This window comes from Marmota marmota, unplaced genomic scaffold (genome assembly GCF_001458135.2).
Source record: "Marmota marmota marmota unplaced genomic scaffold, marMar, whole genome shotgun sequence".
In the NCBI taxonomy this organism is placed as follows: domain Eukaryota; kingdom Metazoa; phylum Chordata; class Mammalia; order Rodentia; family Sciuridae; genus Marmota; species Marmota marmota.
The window spans coordinates 9,670,794-9,692,943 of NW_025999983.1; the positions used below are offsets into that span (position 1 = coordinate 9,670,794).

Consider the following 22,150-nt stretch of genomic DNA (forward strand, 5'->3'; position numbering starts at 1 on the left):
CGGGGGGGGGGGGGGGTCTGCCCCGTCCCTGGATGTCTGACATCCCAAACTGACATTCAATAAAAAAGCATCAGAATCACCCTTGGCACTGAACACAGGTGAGCAACAGGCTAGGCATGGCATTCCCCAGAACACCCCAAATGACAAAGCTCACGATATTCTCTCAGGCCTTACTTTTAAAACATGCAAAACACGTTAGAGCAGCAGACAAAGGAACCATGTGTGTGTAAGTACATTAGGACTAACGCACGCTCAGTAATTGTAAGGCTTTTACCTGTACTGTCTCATTTAATCTTGTCAATCCTGTGAGGTGGGGGTTAGATCATTGCAGGCGAGGAAACAGGTTCAAGAATTTAAATACCTTGCTCAAGGTCACAGTGACACTCTTCTTCAGTGAGGACATCTTTCACTTTGAGAAATGAATGCAAGGAACGTGGACATTTAGGGGGAAAGTCCGACATGCTCTCTGGCTAGCCAGTGTTGTCCAAAGCTCTGCAGCATGTTTATAAGAATTATATATATTTAAAAAAAAATGTTCCAGGCTACTTAAGTCAGGAGATGTTTGGGGTTAGCGAGCCTCCTGCCCGCAGGCCACTTTCCTCTCCAGTGTGGTACGATGGGTTATGGAGTGCCCTCAGGACAGGACACAGGGTTGTTTTGAGATCTCTTTTGTTTCCTAGAATGACTGGAGAAAGCTGGGGTAAGCCTTCAAGTGCCTGAAGTCAGATTGGAGAAAAAGTCGCATTTGTTCACACATGTGATGATCTCCCCCACTCCCGACTCACTCTCCAAGTTCCCATTTTTAAACCCGGTAGGGAGTTACATGGGAAGTTGGAGCCTGGCATTGCAGAGGGCTGTGCACTTGATGCAGCGGCTCCAGAGCTTTGTATGGGGGACTGCTGTTTCTCCCTCCACTGTCAAACTCCTAGGCCCCTTAGGGGAGACTGAGCAGGGAACTTTCAGAGCTGGCAGGGGCCTCAGAGTCATCTGCAGGGCACACAGGGAGGTCTCCAGGCCACCCTGTGTGTCCAACAGCAAAACCCGTTATCAATGCCAAAGTGCAGCGGGTATTGTTTTGGAAGCAAACTGCATTGAGCAGACTTGTACATTTCTATGACTGTCTGATGTGAAAGATGGAAATGCAGTTAAACCAAGGCCATTATCCACTGGTGACTCCTGAGAGCCTGGACAGAGAAGGGCACCTGGTATGTGCTCAGTACCTCTGCTGAATTAATGAATGACGTGTGGCCTTAGCAGATGTACACTACCAGAAATATTTACTAGTTTTGAGAAACTTGCCTAAGCATTAAGTTAAAGTTTACTTCCAAGTTCTCCTGGGTGCGCCAGGGGCACAGGGTGATGGCCCCAGGCACTGGGCTCCCAGAAAGAGACCTCAGCCCACCCAAAAGCAATGGGTTGTCTGGCCTCCATTGTGGCTCATTTGTAATGCTTTCTTCGTTCCTCATAGGGGAACAGAAAGGGGAACTGCCACATGTCATCTGAGAGGAGACGAAAAACTTTCGGCAGTTTTGGAAAGGGAGGCTTTCGCAGTGGAAGCAGCATGCCTTGTATTAGAGCAGCAGAGTTCATGCTGTGTCAACTGCCCCCTCCACTAGGAAAAAAGCATTCTCCACTACGATTTTTAAAGTTTACAATCTTCAGACAGGCCACACTCATCAGTAAAAACCGATTCTGCTTCCTTCTCAAACCAAACACTCCAAGTAGCTATTTCTGAGCAGATGCCACCCCATAGTATCATTTATGTGACATTAAAAAAATTCACTCAAATACCAACAGATTCAACTTTATAGCACCATTCCAAAATACTAAACTTTCTTTGCACCTTTATTTTTATCTTTTTTTTTTTTTGGTACACATTTAAAGTATGGGCATCCTGTAAGTTTCTGAAAAAGCCTCATAGAAAAAAAAAACCAACTAATTTTTAGGACAAAGCAATAACTCAGTTTATAGGCAAGATGATTTCAAGCAGGCTGCAATTCTTCATGGGCTTCTGTGAGTCTTGATTCTGGGGTGAGAGTGGAGAAAGGATGCTAGAATCTTCCTGGAGGAGCCTAGAGACTGCGCTGCATGTTGGCCTGTGCCCACAAGCTGCTCAATGGTCGGACTCTGGGCACTGGCTACAACTCAAAGCACAACATTCATAGTCTATGATCTTACTCTTCTGATTGACTAGAGAATTGGGACATTAGATAACTCAGAGTTCACGAAATACACCTTTTATTCATACACTATGAGACGAATTAGAATCATATTGAATTCCATCTTACAAATCTCCATGTTTTAAGCTCGGAGCACTAAAATCTGTTTTTAGCAAGCAGCTGTATTTAAAGTAGAATTATAAATGGGTTTTTAATTCAACATATATTTGGCTGCATTGTTACGTAAGAAGACTGTTTGACTAAGTAATGTGGGAGTTGACAGATGAGACTGCTTGCAGGAAAAAATTCTTATTTTTTTTTCCCTCGTGACTACAGAGTCATGTCTTACACTGATTCTGACTGCGTGCTCCTGTCTAACTCTCCCATATGTTACTGTGGGTAATGTGAACCAGGAAAGCAGATGTGTCAGAGACTGGGAGTGTGGAGTACACTGTGACTAGAAGAGGGGTGAGAGGTAGAGCCAGAAGAAGCAGGGGTCCACTAACAGGATGACTCTGTAGTAGTTTCAGAGAAATTGATTGTTATATAATAACAGTCAACGACCCCTGGAGAAAAAGTTTAAATTAGAACTGACGAGTATTAAAGAGCTACTGTGCACCAGGTAGGAAGGACTATGAGAATAATAATATGCCCTGAAGTAGAAATAATCACTTTGCACTATGTACACCACATACAATATAACATATTCTTTTTAACATTGCACAATATAAATATTATACACGGTGGAGTAAACTAAATGCAAAATAACTTTGAGGCACACAGAAGAAACATGGGATAGACTGAACTTCGATTAAAATTACGATGGACTAGTGAAAGGCAGAGTGTTACATTTCAGGCCAGTCAGCTTTGGAGTTCTCACCTCCAGTGGGTTGGCGGCCACTTCCCATCTATATTGAAAATTATCATACCTCAATGTCAGAGTTAATTGCTTCAAAGAAAGACTAATTAGCTAAGTAATCTGAGAAAATCGAAGTGTTGCTCCCCACTCTAGAGTAGGTAACCCTCGAAAGGTGCCTTCAGACCTCAGGGCTTTGTAATTTGAGGATGCTGCTGTATTTCCCCTATTTCCTGTAAATAACTCGTCACTATGAAGCCACTTTAAGGAAACTAGAACAGTATTCAAGAACACCCATCACAGTGCTTAACAAGATTTAATGTACATTTATTCTTAACATGTGGAACATATAAAGATTTTATACTGAATAAATGATATTCATTAAGCCAGAGGAAAAGGAGGAATTTACATCAAGTTTTTTTCTTTTTTTTTTTTTTTAACTACATTATCTTGAAATACAAATGTGGATTCTCATCACTGAAAAATCTTTGAAGTTGTGTTTCTTCCTTTTAGTTGTATTTTTTCTTTTGTCTGTACTGGTAACCATTTCTAAATCAATCCATATGCAACCATTTCCACACCTTGATTCATGAAGCAAATTGTGATCAGCTGCTCTCTCGAAACAGAGCATGGCTTTATACATACAGAAACTTGTACATTACCCTCTTTTTTTTTTGTTTTTTTTTTTTGTTTGTTTTTGTTTTTTGTGTTTTTTGTTTCTTTTTTATTTTTGGAGATATGGCCCTAATGAAAAAATATATAAAATAAAAATAAAAAATTATTTAAATCTACCATCACTTCGTAGTTACCACATCATGAAAAAGAAACTAAAAACTTTGTACTAAAAAAAAAAAAAAAAAAAAAAAAAAAAAAAAAAAAAAAAAAAAAAAAAANTCAAAATGGAAAAAAAAGAAACATAAAACTTTGTAAGCTGGAAAAAAAAAAAAAAAAAAAAAAGAAAAGAAAAAAAAGTGAGGGTATGTTTAATGTACAACTTCTATATACATCACAGCCCATAGGCAGTAAAAAAAAAATATTTAAAAAATGATTAAAGGAATTGTGAAGAACTGTCATGTGGGGGGCCAAACGACAGACAGCAGACATGGCGGTAGTGGTGAGGAAGCAATTTTCATTGATCGCTATCAGGTATGTATTTTCAATCCTAACTTAAAAGACATTGTTTTTGCTCCTAGCCTAATGTAACCATCTTACTGTGGAGAAACCAGTATCATTCATAGTTCTGACTACTGACTGACACGCCTCCTTGAGCCCCTATACCTATATCTCTAGAAGTTTCTATTGCACAGAGCTTTGGGTGATGGGATGCAACTTTTTTTTTTTTTTTTTAACATTCTCTGAAGAACAAAATACATAGGAAACTAATAATTTTTCACCTTTTTGACTCAGTGTGGTGAAATTTTCCCATTTTAGCATCTTTTGCCAAAACGTTTTTCTTTAAAGTCAATTTGCTTCCCCAAAAATGCAATACAACATGGAAAAAAGAACATTAAAGAGAGAATCTATGAAAAACAAAATGTGACCTTTGAATGCACTAGACAGCAACTTTGGTTAAAAAAAAAAAAAAGAAATAAAAAACCCCAAAGGATGTACTTATACACACAGACAGCAAATATTAATTTTATAACTGTTCAAATTAATTATTTAATTCCCAATTGGTAAATAGTGAACGGGGCAGAGGAGCAAAGATTTTCTTTTCCTTCTTCCTACACTGGATAAACAAGAACAGAAAACAGCCAGTTATATGTGACGCTCTAATCTTCACTCACACATGCTTGCCTTCTCACTATGTCATAACTGCCCAATCTGAAATAGTACATCACAGATGACAGATGCAACCAGAGAGTTCAGGACAGCTGATATCGAGATATCCAGCAACCGACCCTCGTGCAAAAGGAATTCCGAGCGGTTCTCGTCCACTCTGGCCATGGCCAGTAAAGCCTTGGCCGCCCTGCACATCATGTCTACGCTAGGTGGTTCCAGAGGCGGGGGCTGCATGTGTATGAGGTTATGCTGGCTCTGCTGGTACTGCGCCATCGTGACCCCGTCCTCCAGGAAGCTTATCAAGTTCCCAATGCTTCCCTTCTGCACAGCTATTGCCCTTGCTGCTAGCGCATCCCCCTGGGCAAGGTTCGATAAAAGCGCCATGGACATTTCTCGACAGACTGGGTTTTTGCGATCCCCAACGTACCTAACTAACGTAGCATAGAATTTCTCCTGACGACTAAATGGAGGCGTGGCCAAGATGAGGTCCACGTTATTGTCCTGGATGCTGAGCTTACAGAGGGTCTCCAGCACAAGTCTTTGAGGCGACAGGACCGAGTTGGGTCCCACTGTGGGAAAGGGGTCTTGCGCCTCTGCAGATGGGCACACCATCCAGTGCAGCAAGCCATCCAGGATCGGCAAGCAGATGCTTTCCGTGTAAGCGGACAAGTCTAGCTGCCCCGAGATGTTGGCCAATGTGACCAGTGTGTTGTCCCGCAAGACCTCCAGGCAGTCCCACCACCACTCATCTTTGCTGCAGGCCACCCCCTTGTCCTCGTCCTCCTCCTTCTCGTAGGTCTGCGGCGCTCGTTTTCTCTCTGGATGCTCGTGGTGAAGAAGAATCAGCTTCCCCAGGATCAGCACCAAGCCCGGATGTTTGGACATCTCAGCGTCGTTGCCAGGCACGAAAGACAAGCTGCGCACGATGTTGGACACGCAGATGCAGCGCCTGGCCAGCGAGTCTTGCCAGTGTGCGATGGTGCACAGTGGGGTCTCGTCCCGGCTCCTGGGCTCATCTTCCAGCAGCCTGATGTTCCGGTGGCTTTTGGCCTGCTGTATACCAAAGGGAAACTTGCTGCTTTCTGTCTGGGGTCCAGGGTTTGCTTCTTCGGGCAAGGCCCCTGGCCGAGCACACAGGACATCATCGATGGTGGCTATGATGCTTTTCTCTGGCTGCTCTTCAGGGTCACCTTTGCCTTCTGGCTCTTTCTTTCTACCTGTGGAGCTTAAAGGGGGAGGTGGGCGCCTGCGAGGAGGAATCTCCATCTTACTCTCAAAGTGGGTCTGGATGTGCTCCGTGGTGTCACCGCCCCCCAGCTGCCAGTGCAGAAGCCCGCTGCTGAACTCCTGCACGCGGCCCAGCCGGTCAGAGCGGTCCACCACAAACAGGTTGTTCTTCTTGACAATCTTTATGGGCAGCTTGTCAAACTTACTGGCCTGTCTGGCCTTCTCTTTGGGGGCTGTAGTGGTGTCTGGGGCAGCGAGGGTGGCACTGCTCTTTGCCTCCGACTCCACCTTTTCGATGTCTTCCTCCTCTTCCTCCTCGTCCTCCTCCTCCTCGAGACCCTCAGTGTCTTCCTCCTCTTTCCCAGAGTCTTCTGCCAGGGACTGGCTGTCCTCTCCCTTCACTGCACTGTGACCGAGTGCTTTCTGGCTGGGGTCTCCCACTTCATACTCCATGAGAATTCCAAAAATGTCAATCAGGCATTTTCTAAAGTATTCTACTAAAAGTTCAAGAAATCCAGACAACTAGAGGAGAGGAGAGAGAAGAGATACAGTCATGACATCAGCTGTGACTGGAGGGGTGAAACCCTGGGACCACCTTTCTGGCTGGGTTGGACCACACGTGTGCTGGATGAACTTCCCAAACCCCACATCGTGAACCAAGCCAACACAGGCACGCCTCCCGTTGCTGCTGACTTTCAACTCCCCCAACCTGAACCTGACTTCTTGCTCCACATTGCTAATGTCATCAATGAGGCGCGCTCGGCTCTTCTTTATCCACCTGGTTTAGATACAGCACACTCATTATTAGAAGAGTAGGAATGTGGATTTTATAGGCTCTTTCACCCAAAGTGACTCGTTCTCTTCTATTATTTATCTGAGACTTGCTTGTTGGGATTTTTATGGTTATTATTCTTAGGATTTTATGGTCATTTTTGTCTCAGGTGCCATAGGTTACCCTAATTCATATTCACTGTGTATCCTTTAGAGAAGATAATTTCAACTATGTAGTAGCTCATAAACACTGAAAATTAGAATCAATTTAGTCTTTGATAAATGAATTAAAATGTTTCATAAAATGCAATTTTACATTTCAGTTCGTCACAGCTCAAGCTGAAAGACAAAAGCCACTAGGAGAGAGCCACCAACTGTGAGAGCAAGCTGCAATTCCTGTGAGCCCCTGAGCCATGGAGGGCAAACCAGGACTCCGGGACCCCACTGCCAGCCCTGCCAGACGAGGGCCCTCCAAGAAGTAGGTCATAATAACAAGGGCTCTCTCCTGACAGACACCGGCATCACCACACTGTCCTGTTTGCCGGCAGTGTCTTTTGGAAAGTGGGTGAGAAGCGCCGACTCTGGCACAGTACTTGCTTTCAGGGTCCCAGAGAAACCATTTCCAGGTAGGAGTCTGGATAAGTGAAGCTTACTTTTCCCCTGGGGAGAAGGGGAAGTTAAGAAAGAGGTCCTGAGTGTGAGAACATGTGACCAGCACAGCTCACCTATTATAAGGATGAAAGTTAATTACTCTAGTGAAGGCCAGATATATTTTAAAATATTTATTTTCTTTTAAAAGAGACTTTGTGTGACATTTAAGACCTTATTAATCTCTTTCTATCAACTGTAAAATCACCCTTCTGGGCCACATTACATTGAAGAATATATGAAAGAAGAAAGGGGAGGTGGGAGAGGATGGTCTTATTTCAGTGGAAGCAAGGAAAGTGCTCTGTTTTTAACAGAAAGCAGAGCATTCCTCATGTGCTCCAGGGAGAAGGGCCCATCCTCAGCTCCCCCCATCCAGCTGCCTCCCGCCCAGCTTCCAGCAGCGCACCGGCTGGCGAGGCTCATTCTTAAAGGTGAAATGACTGCTTCAGAATAACCTGGGAAGAGGCAGAATAAAGGCATAGACCTAGACAGAGGTTTGGCCACAAGACCATGACATTTCCAGCTGGATGTAGGGTGGGGTGGTGGGGTTCACTGACCTCCTCTCTACTTCTATATACTTCATACATTTTTGACTAATATTCCCTTTGGCCTGCTAACATTCACCTAAAGATTTAACTTGGCCACACCCCCCACCCACAGTCACTGTTTTCCTGAGAAGCACAGGTATGTATGTGTATCACCTAACTGAAATGAGTATCATTGCAGATCACATTCTCAGGCAGCTACATATTGATCAATGTCGATTTATGACTACAATGATTAGAGAGGTTAGCTGATCACTACCAATCAACCTGGGCATCAGATCAGGTGTGTTGCACGACTGGACTTCATTTCCTAACACTCTAATCTGGCCACTGGCTGGACTGGTGCCAGCTTGCTCACCTGGGAGAGATTGAAAGTAGCAACCGTGCTGTCATCATAGAGAAGGATGTTGATAGTGTCCAGAGCCCAAGTACTTTCAGCCAAAAGCCCTGATTTAAGGGACATCATCACACGCCATGCCTCAGGGGTAACTGAAAACAGGAAAGAACAAGGATATCAGTAAAATGAACTCTATGAATGAAAGGGCAGAAAGTAACAAAAGAACGAGAGGAAAGAAGGGGAGCACCGGGTTAAACAGATGCTCTGAGAGTTGAACATGCCCCTCTTCTAAGTTTAAATGGAGGTGACAGGTTGTGCTAAGAAATGCCTGTTGTCTAAGATCTTTTTGTTGTTTTGCTGGTGAAACGCGGACCACTGCTAGCGAGGATGGCTGGGCTAGGCACAGGGTCCTTTCTCATCTCGGGTATTTTACCACCTAACAGTCTGTAAGGATGCATTGGTTTCTAGTAAGAATGGGCCCGGAAGTGCTCCTGTCTTCTTTTGCATTCTTCACTCACAAATGCTCTGGAAGGCTGGTAAGTATGCAGGACACAAAAGGAAAATTTAAATCCCAAATAGCACATCCTCAGATACAAAGTCTTGATTTCCCCATGCTGTCTTCTTCTACTTTTGAGCTCCTGCTCAAGAACATGCTGCTGGCAAATATCAGCACTTTGATGGTTAGATTTCAGAGTGTGCTCTGAACCAAGGAATGGAAATAAAAGGGCTGTATTTTTTCTTGTTTTCCTTATTCCTGTTCCTGAAGAAATAAAGTGATTAGATAAAGAATTGTAAGATTTGCCTATGATGGGGCTGGAGAATGGACCCATTACTTTTCAATGGGAGCGGCTCAGGAGGCCCTGCAGGAGAGCATGGTGGGAGACCAGGACTGAGGAGGAGACCTGTTCTACCTGATGGGCCTGAGCCACAGCTAGGAGGGTAGGAGGGGGTTTCTGGGCACCCATAGTACTGTGTCATGGGGGAGGGCCCTGAACTTGTTCCTCCTTTATTTTATTTAAAAAAATGTTTTAAGCTGTAGATGGACAAAATACCTTTATTTTTATGCAGTGCCAAAGAGTGAACCCAGTGCCTCACATGTGCTAGACAAGAGCTCTACTACCACTGAGCTACAACCCCAACCCTCCTCCTTTATTTTAATTCTATTTTTCAAACTTTCTAAGATAGATAGTCATATAGTACTTTTACATTAGAAAAGTCAAACTTTTTTTTTTTTTTTTTTTTTTAAATAAGGAATAAGCAACTCAGGAGACTGAGACAGGAGGATCATGAGTTCTAAGGATAGCCTCAGCCACTTAGCAAGGCCCTAAGCAACTCAGCAAGACCATATCTGTCTGTCTGTCTGTCTCTCTCTCTCTCACACATACACACACAAAAAAACCCCCACAAACCCCCCAAACCAAAAACAAACAAACAAACCACCAGGGCAGGGGATATAGCTGGTATAGCACCCCTGGGTTCAATCCCTGTTATCAAAAAGAACATTTTTCCCTAGGCTTCAGACAAGTACTTATATAACATATACTAAGAATTGTTAAACAATAATAAATGTTTATTTAAACACACATATGCACACATTGTATTTATATATATTTCTATATAAAAAATGGTATGAAAGTGTCTGCATTTTCTCTCCCCATGTGATGCCCTCAGATATCAAAATGCCTTACTTTTTTCTCTCTACATATATATCTTCTTCATGTCCAATGACTAAAAACATCTTTAATGCATTAATTTAGAATCTTCAATTTTCTAATTGCTACAAATAATTTAAGTCAGGTGATTCGGAAATTTTTTTCTTATACAACCAACATCTATTATTTCCCTTGTGTTAAATAAATGCAGAAAAACTGTGTACTCCCAGACATTCCAGATCTCTAATGAGCATTTACACTCTCTTGAAGGCTGAACAAGTGACATCAGCTTCAACTGAAGTAGCTCCCTGGGCCACATCTGCCAGTGCTGGGCAGATTACGTCAAGTCCACGGAGCACACAGCAGCCCGCTCCAGGTACCGTATCTACAGATGACGGCCACATCTCCGCTTTTCCCCATGGCAATTCACAGTGTTGTTACCAAATCAGAGTGGCATGCCTTCAAATTCTCACGGTCACCCTTAGCATTTCCATGACCTCACAGTGGGTTTGTTAGCACATGATGTAGGGATTAAGTGGCTTGGTTAATGTCAAATTGTTAAGCCTGAAACACAGTATAGAATTACTGAGGATTCCCTGACCTCTTATTTATTTATTTATAATATTTATAAATAAATAAATATTATATTTATAAAAATATTTACTTTTTAAGATTTATTTTTATGTGGTGCTAAGGATCGAACCCAGTGCCTTGCTCACATGTGCAAGGCATGCACTCTGCCACTGAGCCACAACTTCAGCCCCTGACCTCCTATTTGAAGCTCTAATCTCCACACAACATTCACACCTAAAAATAACACATCAACTCAAGTTCTTCTCCAGCACCGTCTTAATTTGGATGGTTTCCAACTATTGCTCTTATATAAAAGCATTCTGATAATTTGCACTCATAAGAACTTATCTTACGGGGCTGGGGATTGTGGCTCAAGAGGTAGCGCGCTGGCCTGGCATGTGCGAGGCACTGGGTTCGATCCTCAGCACCACATAAAAATAAACAAAATAAAACAAAAAAATACATATTTTTAAAAAAACTTATCTTACTAATATCAACAAAAATTACATCAACTAAAATTAAAATTCTAGGCCAAATTATATGGTTATATTGAGTGCATATATGAATACGTAGCAATAATCCCATCATTATGTTCAACGATAATGCACTCATAAAAACAATGTGGAAAAAAAATAAATTTCTAGACTTCAACTGAAATTCATTTCCAGAACAAATCTCTGTAATTCTCACCGATATCTTTTGAGGTAATCTTTCGCCTTTGCTTCAGGACTGGCTGTGATGCTTCCACTGAGCCAGGAGGAAAGGTGATCTCCCTTCTGATTGGGGGTGGCTGGGGGGGTGGCCCAGTGACCTGGGACGTGGGGACTGTAGGCATGACCTTCTGCATCTTCATGGTGGGCAGAAAGGGAGACTTGCTTGGAGACATGCGATTCTCCAGGGAGCGCTGGAAGGAAGCCGGGCTGGGCGCCCTGGAGATATGGTTTGGCAGTGACGGTGGTGTCTGGTAGGATGACTGAGGTGGGCGCGTGATGGGCTGCATGGAGGCCGAAGATGACATATAAGGCTGGCGCTGGCTGACGTGAGAAGGCCACTGGCTCTCGTGATTCATCCTCTGATCAGGTACCATCAAGTCATCCGTGCGGCTCATGCCTGGATAAGGGGGAGCCTGCGCAGGGCCGCCGGGGCCCTGCCTGTTTGGGTAGGGGTAAGGCATATCGTTACGCGCTGCCCACATGTTCTGCTGAGGCCCTTCACCGGAGGAGGCCTGCATGGGGCCGCCCAGCATCTGAGGCGGGATTCCGTGGGGCTGCATCTGGCCTGGGCCCTGCATTCTCTCTCTGTTGTAGGGGTATGGATACTGGCCCTGAAGGGGCCTCCGGTCCGGGCCAGAGTAAGAACTTCCATACTGGTTGTACATCTCTTGCTGCTGGTTGCCATACTGCATGTTATACATGTCTCCCTCGTGGCGCTTGGCTGGAGGCCCGTACATGCCATCCATGTGGCGTTTATAATTCTGAAATTCATATAAAGACAAATCATGTGGTGTGCTCTTACAGGTATAATCACGCACGCTCAAATTATGCAAAATAGTTATTACCTGGTGGTAATGTTCATTTCAAGATGAACATGGGAAGCTCCTACATAACGAGAACTAACAATTTGGGACTGTTCCATGTCACATAATGCCTTGTGTCACACACTCCAAACAGGGTTTCCAAAGTTTGTTTTTACATGTTGGAAATTTTCTGTGGCAGAAACAAAAGCCTCCTCTCCTTGAAGCATGGTGACAGTGCAGCCTCTGCACAAAGGCGGGTGCTGGGTGGGGCTTGAAGCCACACTGAGAAACAAAAGGGTGGCCCACAGGAGAGCACTGAGGAGCCCAGGGCCACCAGAAGTTCCAGGGCCAAAGAGATGTCTTACAGAAAATTCTCCAGACAGGATTCAGCTCCCCAGGCTGTGACATCATGTCACCCAGTGTCCAGCCCCAGCAGTACCTGTCACTAAGCTGGGAACTCTGGGGACCAGTGCTAGTCAGGGTGGGTGGGAACCTCTGGTTGGGAGGGAGTGAGATGCTGAGATTTTAATTAGTATTTGTTTTACCTGAAAACTGTTTAAGATCAGACGGCTCAATAATACAAGTCACTGTATGTGTGTGCGTGTGTGCGCATATATAAAATACACACACAGATATACTACTATTATTATATATATCTCTCCAAAAAACCCTAAATGTTTAAAAGCTGCTTTGTGATAAAAATTTTAAAAAAAATCCTCTATTTTGCAAGAAGTCTTCCATCTGAAAGGTTGTTTAGAAATAGCGAGGTCCTACACAATTAATCAACAAGTACATGAAAAAATGCTCACCATCTCTAGCAGTCAGAGAAATGCAAATCAAAACCACCCTAAGATACCATCTCACTCCAGTAAGATTGGCAGCCATTATGAAGTCAAACAACAACAAGTGCTGGCGAGGATGTGGGGAAAAGGGTACTCTTGTACATTGCTGGTGGGACTGCAAATTGGTGCCGCCAATTTGGAAAGCGGTATGGAGATTCCTGGGAAAGCTGGGAATGGAACCACCATTTGACCCAGCTATTGCCCTTCTCGGACTATTCCCTGAAGACCTTAAAAGAGCGTACTACAGGGATACTGCCACATCGATGTTCATAGCAGCACAATTCACAATAGCTAGACTGTGGAACCAACCCAGATGCCCTTCAATAGATTAATGGATAAAAAAAATGTGGCATTTATATACCATGGAGTATTACGCAGCACTAAAAAATGACAAAATCATGGAATTTGCAGGGGAATGTATAGCGCTAGAGCAGATTATGCTAAGTGAAGCTAGCCAATCCCTAAAAAACAAATGCCAAATGTCTTCTTTGATATAAGGAGAGCAACTAAGAACAGAGCAGGGAGGAAGAGCAGGAGGAAAAGATTAACATTAAACAGAGACATGAGGGGAGAGGGAAAGGGAGAGAAAAGGGAAATTGCATGGAAATGGAAGGAGACCCTCATTGTTATACAAAATTACATATAAGAGGTTGTGAGGGGAATGGGAAAAAAACAAGGAGAGAAATGAATTACAGTAGATGGGGTAGAGAAAGAAGATAGGAGGGGAGGGGAGAGGGGATAGTAGAGGATAGGAAAGGTAGCAGAATACAACAGTTACTAGTATGGCATTATGTAAAAATGTGGATGTGTAACCGATGTGATTCTGCAATCTGTATTTGGAGTAAAAAGGAGAGTTCATAACCCACTTGAATCTAATGTATGAAATATGATATGTCAAGAGCTTTGTAATGTTTTGAACAACCAATAAAAAAGAAAAAAAAAGAAAGAAATAGCGAGGTCCTATGTTTCTGAAAAGCCACCCAGAGGCCCAAGCCTTAGCATCAACTCTGACAGCTGCATGGGGTTTGCACAGCTAAACAGCAATGGCCACCGCCAACTTGATTATGGGGCATTGATATCTTAGTTTTTTAAAGACAAATTAACTTTTACTATATAACATTTTGAGTTGCCTTTTCTATATACTCTTCAAAACACTGACAAATCTCTGTTTTACAACAGCTTTTGACACAAGAGTATACAGTTGTCCCATGGTATCTGCAGGGGATTGGTTCCATGACCCCTGTGGACACCAAAATCCAAGAACGCTCAAGTCTGAATATGGTGCAGCCTTTGCAAATAACCTATGTACTGCTTCCTGTATACTTTAATTCATCTTTAGATTATTTCTAATACCTATACAATGTTAATGAATGTTTTATAAATTGCTATCTCTATTGTTTGGGGACTAATGACAAAGAAGCATGTACATGTTCTGTACAGATACAATTTTTTTAAAGATACTTTCAAACATTTTTGGTCTGTGGCTGGCTGAATCCATGGATTTGGAACCCACAGACAAGAAGCCAACTGCACACTATGGAACCTCTTCACAACACACCTCACTCTCCACTGGTCTTGTCATCATTTGTAAGAATTAATGTATTTAACTTCATTTAGTATGTTATATTTATTTCACAATATTATATAATAAGAGCTATGTTTAATTACTGACTCCCAAATCCCAGAAGTACTTTTTAGTATTAAATACATCCTGAATGTTCAATAAATGCTAATCATTTTGGTTATAATTCCTAAAAATCTTCAGAAGTAACACAAGTTGAGTTTCAGATTCTCAGAGAGGAACAGAGAACACAAGGACCCACGCCCACTTGCCAACTCACCGGCTGCTGGGGATACAGGCCAGGCTGGTGTCCTCCATATGGCGGCTGTCCTGCCGGAGGACCTTGGCCTGGATACTGCTGCCCATAAGGGTCATGCCTGGAACAAGGCATTCAAAGGAAACTTAATGCACAAAGGACTTCGGATGAACACAGCATGAACAGCCCATTTTGGAGACTCTACCCCCAGTGGTGCTGCCGTTCCTCTGTCACACACTGCTTCCAACAGCCTTCCTGGGCAGCAGCTGCTGTAGCTTTTAGCAAGAAGGATGGGAACACCCATTTCGGGAGTGCTGCCAAACTCCTGGTTTGGGATGTTGCTAATAGGTGTGAGAGAAATACCGGTTGAACAGGCAGCACCTGTGAGTACCTGCCCAAGCCTTTGAGGCAGAAGCTCCGCCTCCCACTGAAGCTCACCCAGGAAGTGTCACGGACGCCATGTGAGGCACCATGACAGCAAGAAGCAGAGGAACCTGGGTCTCAAGCAGTGTTGGTAGAAGTGCTGCCACATGCAAAATGGTCTACTTTTTACTTTCTCATTATGAATAAAAATGTTTAAGTTTTTAAAGGTCAAACCTAATTCCAATGATGCTGATACAGTCACAAAATTTCACAGAGCTATGACCTGAAAGTCTACGGAAAAAAAACAACAATGACTGAAATGTACTCCTATTAAGTCACAACCTGGAAATAAGTAATACATTTATTTCCAACCGCAACTATACTGAGAAATTGTAAATACCATAAAAATAGTATGTTCTCAAGGGCAACAGATTTGAACTCTTGAAAAATAAATTGGTTTAAATTAGTAGATTGAATCTTATAAGAAAGAGAGTAACAAAATTGAATATATTCCTAACATAATCAAGGAATAAGAAAAAAATAAATTTTTAAATATCAACAGGTAAAAAAGACATAGAAATTTTTTTAAACTACTATGATTATTTAGAAATAAAGAAATATAATTGACATGGATAAAAATCTAAGTAACATATTTCAGAAAAGCAAACTTAATGAAGTAAATCTCATGTGTTTGAACCAGAAAAGCATATGTACTGGAAATCTTTTAATAATATATGAAAATGTTCTTGTAATCTTGTTAATAAAATCAATCAGTCAGTTTTAACTGGGCCTTAAACTCAAACCAAAATCCTGATCTGGCACACTAAACATTATATTGGCCAACCGATTGAGGCACAGGGTTAACAATTCAAGAACCGGTGTGCAGAAAATGTCAGGGAGAAACCTTACCTAGCAAAACGGTGATCTTCCCAACTTCCTCCCTCTGATTAAACTAAAGAGCACCCCATGTGTGGAGGGCGAGAGGGGCCATCTCAGCAGGTGGTCCCTGGGCATATGCACCCCCAGATCCTGGAGGAAGTGGCCTGAGAGCCAGCTCTGCCCTGTGAGTGGCACTCCACTCACACTGTTTCGTTGCCTCCAGTCTCTCCTCTTTTTTTCCATTGAAAATCAAATATGACATTAAAGGCTGAGTGCTTCCCTGGATGGGAGGGAGCGAACACTCCCACAAAGGGGAGGCATACTGAACCAGGGGCACAGGGGAGGGGTCTCGTCACAAAGAAAGCTCCCCCGTGCCACTGCTGTAGGGCAGTTTATGATGACCTCTCTCTGACATCTCAATGGCTCTCTTCCTTCTGGGCTGGTCCTGTGGCCTAACTGGCCATTTCAGTGACACGATGGCTTCCTTTAGAGAGGCTCATGCAGGCCACGTGGCGGGCCTTCTCAGAACTGTTTATCAAGGAGTAATGTGCACTCTCTTTTTAGAAGGAAGAGTGGAAACGTCAGAAGGAGCAACATCTGGAAGACCTTTCTAGAACGCCCGAAGCGTGACGCTACAACCCTCAGACATTCCTTAAGAAATAGAGGGGGTGGGGAGAGAGCTGGTTCTGCGAAACCCAGGAGGTCTGGTAGCTCCCAGAGAAGCCACACCTGCTGCAGCCGGGCCACCTCTCTGTGGTGACAGTGACCACCTCAGAGAGGGAAGTACATGCTGGGTGCAGCAGTGTGGCATGGTGTGCTGAGGAGTGGCCATGGGTCTTGAGTTCCCAGGAGAAGCCTCTAGCAGCAGCCAGAACAGCCCCGAATATCTTATTTATGCTACGAATTTGCTTACAAAAGTACAGAGCCATCTGGTTGCCTGGGGACAAGGTCCTTCTTTGTGGTCCTGCTGTGGCTGTCCCTGAAGGCAGCCAGCTGACACTCACCTGGGGATCAGTGGCAACCAGACGGAAGGGCCACTGTGCTGCCCTCAGTGGCTCAGTGCTAGGGCTCAGGAGAGTAAGTTAGAACAGCATTTCTCCTCATTCTTCTTGTCTTCCTTTTGAAAAATACTCACCTCCGGTCGTAACTGGCCCCATAGGGAAACTGCTGCCGCTGACCCATGCTCAGGTTGGACACGGCCCCTGCGGGACTCTGGCTGTACACGTCCTGCATGCTGCTGTTGGGCATCTGGCCTTGCGTCATAAAGGGCTCGCTGCTTCCAGGCACTGTAATATTTGAAGAAAAGGCATAAAATGAGGCATCTGCAAGTTAACTCCTTCTAGGAGTCTGCCCCATGTCCACATGGCACACCACAATACTAATGAGAGAGCCCAGGGTCTGAAGTCAGGTGGATCCTGGCGGGGCAGAACCCTAAGATATCCCCAAAGACACCTCTGCCACCCCAATGTGTACCTTAAATGACTGCCTTGCTTGGAACATGACGGAGCCTAGGAACAGCATGGGTTATGCTGCCCCTGATTATGGTGTATTAGGTGCTAAGAGGGATTTCACAGGTGTAATTAAAGTCACTAATCAGCTGTGAGTTAACCATGAAGGAGAGTATCCAGGTAGCCCTTCAAATCCCTGGCTAGAGGCTGGAGATGGAGCCAGTCTGAGACCTTCAGTTGTCCTGAAGCCACTGCCCTGCTGTGGGGAGGACTGCCTTAAAGAGAGGAGGCAGGGATCAGTCAACAAGCCAGTGGTCAACCAGGCTTTAACCACAGGAACTGAATTCTGTCAACAACCTGAATGAATTTGAAAAGGACTCAGAGCCTGACTCAGAGGGAGTCCTGGCGACACCTTGACTCCAGCCTGAGGGACCTTCACCTGTTATGCAGCAACCAGCAACCCACTCGGGGCCCAGGTCCATACCAATGAGGTCTAAGTCTTATCTATACAAGAGGCCACTCAACATCTCATGGCATAGCTGTGAGAAAGACAATGAAATGTGTATACACAGTGAGTTCCACTGTGAGGGAGAAGACCTGAAGACCTCGATATGAACACCTGTGCACAGACTCTTCCAAAATCAGAACAGAGAAAATCACCAGAGTTAAGAATAGCTCCAGATGGGCTGGGCCCTGGCTATTTCTAACAGAGGTAGCCCGCCAATAAGCCCCTGCGTGCAAATCTGCATCGGCTCAGCTGAGGAAATGGGACCAAGTCCAGAAACGAGCCTTCAGGCAAATTAAACATTCTAATGCAAACTTTAATTGATACATCATACTTTCTTCATTCTATGATGGTTGCTTTTATGCCGGGCGAGGCAGAAGCTGACTAAGTTGTGAGCTCAGGCATCTGTTAGGCCGGCACTGAGGCGAACCCGAGGTCGCCTCGGGACCAAGGCCTTCACGCACCGTGCACTTCCTCCTACTTGACAGAAGATCGCACCTCAAGCCTGGCAGAACCAGTTTTGAGATTACTTTCCATTTTGTAGATGTGAAAACAAAAAAATCAAGTAGCATAATTAAAATTAAATAGCTTAATTCCCAGATACACAAAAAAATTTCTTAAAAACCAATAGGAAAAAAGACAAAACTGGACAAACCCATTCAAAGAAAAGGAAAAACAAATGAACAATCAACAAGTGACATGTGAAAAGATGTGGGAGCTCACTAATAATTAAAGAAATCCAAGTCAAAACGATCACAAGGCCTTTTCCCCACAGTCTGACTGGCAAACATTAGAATGACTGATATTAATCATCCCTGGTGGGGGTGGGGGATCCACTCTCTTACACCTGTGCTGGGAGTACCCGGAGTTCTCAAAACCTGCTAAGGGAGGCTACTCTTCCACAACCCCAAGAAGCACATCTGCCGATATTCGGCCTGTGAAGTCTCCTCCCTAGTGACTTGGAGCTGGATCATGTGATTAGTATTGACCAGTGGGGCTCTGGCCAATGGGTACAAGCAAATTCTTGCAACTGGGACATGTTCTTTTGGAAACTCCCTTTGGAGTCTTATCTTCTTGAGCCCCATATATCATGTCATGGGGACCAAGAAGTTAGGCAAAAATTTCCTATGGAGGAGTCCCCAGCCCAAAGCTCCAGGAGTCTTCTGTAGAGACTGGCCACTCAAGAGACACCACTCACAGAGCTCCCAATCTAGCTGTCAGATGCTGGTAGCCACTTCACTGTCCTGGCTGACAACATATGGAGCCAAGAGCTAGCCAGCCTAACATAGCCATGAGACAGTGAAGACACTGCAAAGTGGTGCTGTTGAAGCCACTAAGTTTGGGGGTGGTTTGTTGGATCATAGATTACTGAGATACAAAACAAACAAAACAAAACTTCCTGTCCTTTGAACAATCTGAGTGAGGGACAGATTTACAGAAACATTGTCACAAGTGCTGCTAATTCAACAGCCACTGCATCACTGTTCACAACAGGAAATATTAGGAACTAACCCATCCAGCTCTAGAGCATTAGGTGTATCTATCTATTCCATTACAAAAAGCAAGTAGAGCTATGTGTTCAGATATTGCAGATACTCAAAATAACTACTTAAGCCACATACAAACACCATGATCACTTGTCCGGGATCGGTACCTCAGGAATAAGGCAGAAGCCTGGCGCTTGGGTTCACCATGCTGCCACACCATGGGTTGGCAACTCCCACAGCAGCTGTCTGCGGGTGGCAGCCACGATAAAGAGCATGTTTTCCACTGAGAGTGGTCTGATCAGCTCACCGCCAAGTTCCCTCACAGAACGAGGCAATCAAAGAATGGAAACTGCACTGAACAGGGATTGGGCTGTAAAAAAAAAAAATCTATTTCCTGTGGATTTCTATTTATCTGTTTTAATTTGGGATTAAAATACAAATTTTTCCATATTATTGTCATATTTTCAAAGTCTAAAAGTGGGATACGGACACCAAAATTTCAGCAAGAGAGCTGAAATACACTAGGGATTATTCTAGTCATTGTCTACATAGCTGATGAAGCACATTTTATATCTACCTAGTGCCTGGCAAGGTAACCCCACAATCACTACCCCAACCCCCAAATTCATTTTTATAGCATGAAAAGCTATAGGTATAAGGAACAAGACAAATACTACTTTAGCTAACAGCAGATAGATAGGAGAGCGAAATGGTCTACAGTAGATTTTGAGGCCAGATTTTGAATACTATTGAGTACTATTAACTGTCACTCCTACTATCACTCCTCCTACTATTATTATTTTGATACTAGGGATTGAACCCAGGTACACTTTCTATCCTTCCACTTTTTAAAATTCTGAGTCAGGGTCTCAATAATTTGCTGAGGGCTTCGGTAATTTGCTAAGGCTGGCTTCAAATTTGCAATCCTCTTGCTTCAGCCTCCCCAGCTGCTGGCAATACTAATTTTTTCCCATATTGTTCTCATATTTTCAGAGTCTAAAAATGGGATACGGACACAAAAACACCGACAAAATGTTATATCTAGCCTTTAGTATCATTATGAAAAATATCTACCTTTAACATGCACCAAGCTTTTGAATTTCTGAGCCTACAGATTATTGTATGGTCTGCAAAATGTTTACTTGGAATAAGTAGCCCTGAAACCTTTGAAAGGAAAAAGTAGAGATTATCTTTGCTTTATGTTTTCTGAAATATCATACATGAAATATTATAAATCTCAGTTGTTTAATGGTATATACCCAATATTTAAATTTTGGGGATTCTTCATTTTTCCTTTCACTAGTTCAATACTAAAAAAATTTGTACTTTAATCCCAAATTAAAACAGATAAATAGAAATCCACAGGAAATAGATTTTTTTTTACAGCCCTATCCCTATTCAGTGCAGTTGCCATAATACTTGTGAAAACCATAAACATAAAGATTTAAGGTTTATGTTTCTCTCTATTTAGACAATATAACAGCACAGATTTCCTTATTAAGGGATCGCAGAGTTAAGTGCTTCCTTAAAAATATCATTCACTATTTCTGAAATGTTTTTCACTCGTGTTTGCATCATGTCTCAATTTCACAGGACCCAGCTGTACTTGGAAGGATGACCAAAAGCAAACTTCCCGGTTTTCTGCTTGGGGCTGACATGCTGGGGGAGAGCCAGGACTTTATGTGGACGCAGCCTGGGAGGAACCCGCCCAGCACTCCTGACCTCCTCCAGGGGTTCGCCCAACCCTCCCGCTCTCCGACTCTCAGTCCCACAGCTACAGACTGTCCTTGTGCTCAGGGTTCCAAAGTCACACCCTGCACACACCGCCCACTCTTCACCACCTGGACACAGTCACAGTGATGCTGGATTTCCCTCACTGTCCTGTTCTGCTCCCAGTGCCTACAGCCACCAGCCTTTGGCTCTCAACCCCACCCTCCCAACGGACTTCTGACTCCGCTCACTTCTCTCAATACATGCACCATGAGATGGTCAGTTATTTATGTATAATTTACTTTTACCAAAAAAATCTAGTCTTGTCACTTCCCCACTGAACACCCCTTACATGGCAAAGAACTAAATCTATCCATCTGCCATGAAGGCGGAGGGCCTGTCCCTGTCTGACCTGGATGCCTCAACCTGCCCACATTCACTACGCCCCAGGCAACTGCCACCTCTACAAATATGCCCGGCAATGTCCTGAGGGGGCTCCTTCCTTGTCCTCAGATATCCGACATCTCAGAGCCCTCAGAACCACACAATCGCAGTAGCTTTCCCTCCCTTTCATTGCCCCAACCTCTTGCTATCCTTTCTTCTTTTTTTCCCCTTTCTTCTACCAATCATGATCTTATAAGCCATTTGAGGCCTAATCTCCCCCCTCTTAGGAGTGTCAGTTCCCTGAGGGTAGGGCTATGCATGATTTATCCTACCTAGCACCTAGCACTGTGCCTGGCTCAAACTAACAGCACAGCACCACGCTGCTAGGTAGTACTGATCGTGCTTGCTTACCAGGCGACCCTTATTCCTCTACAGGCTTACGTGCGGGAACTCAACTAATCCTCATGACGCCTCTGAGGCAGGTCCTATTACTTTCCCAATTTCTAGATGAGGAAAATAAGGCACTAAGATTCTTAACATGTTTCCCACAAACAGAAGGGTGGGAAAGCTGGGGGCCGACAAACCCAGAGAGCATGCGCTTCCACCTGTTCTGAATGGACAGGTAAGTTGGCAATGGAATAGCAGTGCG

At 43.8% G+C, this 22,150-nt stretch overlaps 1 protein-coding gene across 10 annotated transcripts in view; it reads right to left on the minus strand.

The window, feature by feature from the left end:
- Positions 1-3,321: 3,321 nt before the first annotated feature.
- Positions 3,322-22,150, minus strand: part of Arid1b (AT-rich interaction domain 1B) — a 407,120-nt gene continuing 388,291 nt past the window's right edge. For all 10 annotated transcript variants that reach the window (XM_048805918.1, XM_048805923.1, XM_048805922.1 and 7 more), the window contains 5 exons: positions 17,103-17,253; positions 14,750-14,846; positions 11,241-12,024; positions 8,347-8,477; positions 3,322-6,546 (listed from right to left, as the gene is read on the minus strand). In XM_048805918.1, the coding sequence (XP_048661875.1) occupies positions 4,825-6,546; positions 8,347-8,477; positions 11,241-12,024; positions 14,750-14,846; positions 17,103-17,253 (2,885 nt within the window). In that variant the 3' untranslated portion in view covers positions 3,322-4,824. The remainder of the gene's footprint in view (positions 6,547-8,346; positions 8,478-11,240; positions 12,025-14,749; positions 14,847-17,102; positions 17,254-22,150) is intronic.